Genomic DNA, 5,459 nt, shown 5'->3' on the forward strand with positions numbered 1-5,459 from the left:
CTCACAAGGCTTTGGTCAGCCCGAGGCTATAGTAGAAGACACTTGCCAAAGGTGCCACGCAGTCGGACTGAACCCGGAACCATGTGGTTGGTAGGCAAGCTACTTACCACACAGCCACTCCTGCGCCTATATATATATATATATATATATATATATTTGTTAAAAATGGAGAAGAGAAGATGTTAAAATTTAAGAGAAATGCAATTTAACTCTTGCATGGGAACTGTCAGTGACCCAGTCATAGTTAATGAGAAAAAATTTGCCACCTCCATCCTCCCATTCTTTCCAAGCCTGTCTCTTTGCTTTTATGGCTTCGTGTACCCCCCTTGGTCTAGCTGGAACTTTCAGCCAGTCACAAATTTAGTCCATTACCCCCAGTAGGTTGCTTCAAGAGAACTTGTTCCCCTCTATTTTATAAGTCTATCTCGTTAACTGCGTCAATTCATTTCTCTCTCTCTCTCTCTCTCTCTCTCTCACAAACGTGTTTATGTGTCCTTGTTCCCATTTGTACTTCTCTGAAAATCTCTGTGTCACAACACTGGTGACGTCATTTTATTTACCAACAAATTATCTGCTGGGTATTTTGTCTCCAAAAAGACATCCCTTTCATGAAAAACAGGTAAGGGTTAGTGACAGGAAGAGCATTCAGTTGTAAAGCAGCGCCTCAGAAATATATTTGGCTAACCCATACTAGCATGTGAAAATGGGCATGAAAATGAGCCAACAAACAGAGGAATACAATGGGCTTCCACAAAGTTTTCAGTTGACCAAATTCCACAAAAATCATCTTGATCAACCCAAAGAATGGTAGTAAATATTTGTCAAAGGTGCTGTGCAGTGAAATCAAATCTGGTACCATGATGTTGCAAAATGACCTTCTTAAAAAATAGATGGGATACTCACATCTGGAATACCTTTGATCATAAGCTTGCTCAATCAGGATTGCTTTCAGTCTGCCTAACAACTATAAAAAACAGTGGTTCACAAATGTGACATAATTACCCCAATCAGGATGGAAACTGTATTTGGTTGGGGTTATATGAGAGGTGCAGTGAGGGGAGTCCATAGTTTCATGCTCTCCCACTTCACAAAAGGGAGTGGTTCCTCCTAAATGATTAAAAAGAATTGTGCTCTTTACAGACTATGCCAGAGATACAGGGTAAATGCAAAGCTGTAAGTAGCGGTCTGTAGTTGATGGTAAACCATCCATCCATCTTCTCTGTCCACTGTTCTTGGGAGGGTTGTAGAGATAGAGTCCTCAAGCACCTCCTCCACAGAGTCCCATCAGAAGCAGCTGTCATGAGACTTTCCAGCTGGATTCCCAGGTGTAACCAACTGAGACTGGATATTATCCAACCACACCCTGTTCTTGGTCTTCCCCCTAGGTTCCCTGCTGTTTGACTTGACTTGAAAGATCTGCCTTCCTACAATGTTCTAATCACACATAGTATAGGAGCTGTGATCTCTCAATGTGCTTATAGTAATCCATTAAAAAAAAAAAATCAAATTTGTTCTGTAAATGAGTGTTTTTATATATTGTGAAAGGTCAGCTCAGGTTAGATTATTTTGAATTAGTTTAGTTTAGACTGCATACAGTTTTCACTGTGCTGAATAAGGGCCCGTATTTTCCCCCATGCTACAGTAGCTGATCTGTACAAAGCCAGACTTTTTACTCCTGAAGGGGTTTGTTCAAAGCTTAGAGATAAGGTTGGTTATGTCAAAGACTAAAGTACACATCCAACATTTGGAAACTAACACTATAACAGTACTGTACTGTACATGCTGCATTGTAATAGAATTGTGCATTAGTGTTATGCATATCATAACATTTTACAAAGGGTGATGAAGACGTCAACCATTGACTTGAAGCATTTTCTGTCAAGTTGAGATCGATAACTTAGTGACTCACCTCTGTGTAACAAAACTTGCAAGCAACCAGTATTATTCCAAAACGCTGCTTCGTGTAATGGTTCCCAGCCCCTGTTGTCTCGGACGTCAACCGGCCTCCCTGGTTAAGAGAACGAGAAAGTTCATAATGAGCAACTTGACAGGAAAAATAGAAAGAATATTAGTCATGGATATCATACGAGAATTTTAAGAAAATCCTCATACAATCTCCAGCTTCTTGCTAATTCAATGATTTTGAAGCTTTATACCAAAGTTTAAAAATATCAATTAAAAACGTCTTAAAAAGTAGGGGTGGGGCAAAATGAGTAACTTCTGATTTCTTGTTATTTTTTTTTTTTTACTTGTTTGAAATTATGACATGGCAAGTATTACATTGTCATTTTGTATTGCTACCTTATATTTAGGAGAAACAATTGGTCAGCATAGTTGTTGATGAAGTTGTGGGAGCCCAAAACATAGTCAGGTGGCAGGTCCTCTTTTTTCAAGAAATTTTTCCTCAACTTTTGTACCTAATTGTAATTGAGGTTGCTAATAAAATAACTGGATAATTTTCGGTGTTTAACAATCAATATTCTTTTCTCTGTTGGATTACAAGTCAATTTTTTAACCCACACCAATGTCTAATTTGATAATTTTCAAGTTCCCAAAAATTGATGTATAAAATAGGGTAAAATGAGTATTGACTAATTTCAATAATTTCTTCTCTTTAACTGCATGGTGTGAGAATATATCACGAAGAGGACACTCCAGCATATCATGAAGAAGCTATAGAGAATATTCTATGTTAAGTTACTGTTTTTCTTAGTCAAGTTTCGTTAATTTGATATCATGTACTATTTTTACCGTTATCTTCTTTCATTTGACCTAGATATTGAATTTTTTTTTTTTTTTTTTTTTTTTTTTTTTGCATTTATGATTTTTCTGATGTCCAAGGATGGATATTGATGTATATGAGTCTGTTTTCTGGAGAAGTGAAGCGGCAAATTTACATAATCCTGTCTTACTCATTTTGCCCCGGTCAAAATTTGTCTTTTACACGCTCAAAGAGAATGGCGATAATTTTCTGAAATGGTACCCAAATTATGTTATAATGCATTTAGGGAAGGCCATTTGCTTAACTGGTATAGCTTTCGTAAGGTAGCGAACATTTGTCAAAAACATATTTTGTTTCAAAGAAAGAAATACAGTAAAAACACCTCATTTTGCCCCACCTTCTATATCTAAACGTATTAAGCAAACAGGTAAATGTTTGCAATCGTTTAAACACATAATATACGATGCAAACAAAGGAAAAAAAAAACACTACAAAAGTGAATTTTCTTTTCTCAGAGAATAGTTTTAGTTGTGCTATATAATAATAACCTTGTAATAAAAGCAATTATACAAAAAATCCAAGCTATAATTATGAATAATAGATAAACACTAAACAACTTTAACTCAATTAGATTCATAAGCTAATTGTCCACAGGATTAAAATGAAAACCCGCTTGTTTAAAAATTAAAAGTCCGCTTCTTTTTTTTTTTTTTTTTTTTTTCCACACACACACACACACTCACAAACAATGAAGTGATTAATTTCAACTTATAATTAAAAAATCAAAAACAGGTACATATATAGTTTATTTGTATTGAGCAAGTATTAACATTTCTTGTTTGTAAATTCAATAGATGACGTTTTTCTTTCTGGATACATCTTTCTATAAGAAAATTTAAAAGATGAATTGAAGAGAGAGGGAATACCCAGGGACACCTGCTGCATCAGAAACTAAGAATAAAGTGAACACAAAGACAATTAATTGTAAGCCAAGAAATGGTTTTAAAGTTAAACTATAATTAAAATTAAATAAAAAAATTGCAGACGTAATGACAAAAATTGGAATGCTTCTTATGTTACCTTGTGTAAGTAATGTTTGCAGAGCACAAACGTCACCGACTCTTGCGGCTGCTCCTATCGTTGAACAAGTATCAGCGTAAGCTTCCGAGAAGTCCATTTTGAATGTTTTGATAAATCGATCCTTGAAAACAATCTTAACAGCTTTTTTTGTTTTTGTATTCGGGATAGAACAATGTTGCGATTAAGAAATTATTATGGCAAAATAGAATATATAAAAAAAAAATTTTTCTTATTTTTATCAAGTCACCATGATGTCATAGTAGATAATTCTCTGTTTCTTTGATACATTATACTCTTAATCGAACATTACAATTAATTTTTAATTAACGAAAAATTACAAAAGACACTCAACTTTGTTAAGTTTGTTTTGCAGCAGAAATTTACGAAAAAACGCTGTTAACTGATAACGGTGATAACCTTAGAAATCCCTCCTGTAATATTTATACGGGGGAACAAATTAATGTATGAGAAATTATAATATCTGGCTTAATTGATTGGCGATAAATAGCATCCGTGTTCAATAATTTTAACAATTTTGTAATCTCAGAGAATATTTTAGAATATAAATAATTCTATCGAGTTATTTCTCCAATCGTGTGTGTTTATATCATTTCACATGGAATCTAATTAATTAAATTTACATAATTTTTAAACACCGAATCTAAGGGAGAGAACTGAAATACTGTCTTCGGTTTGTTTACAAACATGGCGTCGGATTGTGGTGAAAGTTCGGCGCCGACTCTAACAAGTGGTGTTACCACTGGTTACGAAGTGATACAGCAACAGTTTCAAGATTTATTGCAACTCAAAGACTTTTTAATTAACAAAACTACGGAATTATCCTCCAAAGCTTCTGGACAGTCAAACAGTCACAATGAAAGTGCTACTGTTATGTCAGATTTTGATCATTCGAAATCATCAACTTTTAAGGGATCCGAAATATTGGATTCAGTGGTTTCCTGGAAACGATATGAATCAGTAGCTCAGGAATTGGAGATCGAGAAATTAAACCATTGCCGAACCAAAACACGCTGCTGTGAGCTAACTGATCATTTAGAAATATCACAGCAGCAAGTAGCCGCTCTACAGAAGCAGATACAAGACGACCGTGAAAGTTTCCGAAGAATTTTAAACTCCTTGAATAAATCTGTGAAACTTGAAAATGAAAAGAAATGTGAACTGGAGACCCGATGTAGTCAGCTTGAAGAGCAGAATAAGAAGCTGGATGAAAAATTAGCTTCTAGAATCTCGGAAGTTAAAAAGTTAAAAGGAAATTTACAAAAACAGAAAGAATTACAGAGCCGTAATTTGATGGAACTAGAAGTGAACCGATGTCAACAAGACTACATTTCAAATTATCTTGATCAGTGTCATCAAACACGTATCAAGAAGTGTGAGCAAAATTATGCAACAAACAGAAAATAAGAAAAACGGCTTTACCCAAATGAACTCAACCAAGTCTGAATTTGCCGAATTGAAACTGCATAGGATTATACATTACACCACTATGATTTGATTTACTGCGGGGTTTGTAGCCTGGTCGACTAAAGGAGGTTTTTTTGTGAGTACCACCGGATTAAATATATATATATATCAAGCTCCCTCCCCCTCACTCTCTCTTATATATATATATATATATATATATATATATATATAT

General features: G+C 34.7%; 1 protein-coding gene across 1 annotated transcript in view; it reads right to left on the minus strand.

The window, feature by feature from the left end:
• The window catches only part of LOC106880476 (ankyrin repeat and SOCS box protein 3), a 12,896-nt gene extending 8,677 nt beyond the window's left edge, over window positions 1-4,219 (minus strand). Inside the window, exons 1-2 of the mRNA XM_014930416.2 lie at window positions 3,803-4,219; window positions 1,910-2,008 (exon numbers count right to left, since the gene is read on the minus strand). Of these exons, the coding sequence (XP_014785902.1) occupies window positions 1,910-2,008; window positions 3,803-3,899 (196 nt within the window). The 5' untranslated portion in view covers window positions 3,900-4,219. The remainder of the gene's footprint in view (window positions 1-1,909; window positions 2,009-3,802) is intronic.
• Window positions 4,220-5,459: the final 1,240 nt, after the last annotated feature.

The sequence above is a fragment of the Octopus bimaculoides genome, chromosome 20, assembly GCF_001194135.2.
Source record: "Octopus bimaculoides isolate UCB-OBI-ISO-001 chromosome 20, ASM119413v2, whole genome shotgun sequence".
NCBI classification, from domain to species: Eukaryota; Metazoa; Mollusca; class Cephalopoda; order Octopoda; family Octopodidae; genus Octopus; species Octopus bimaculoides.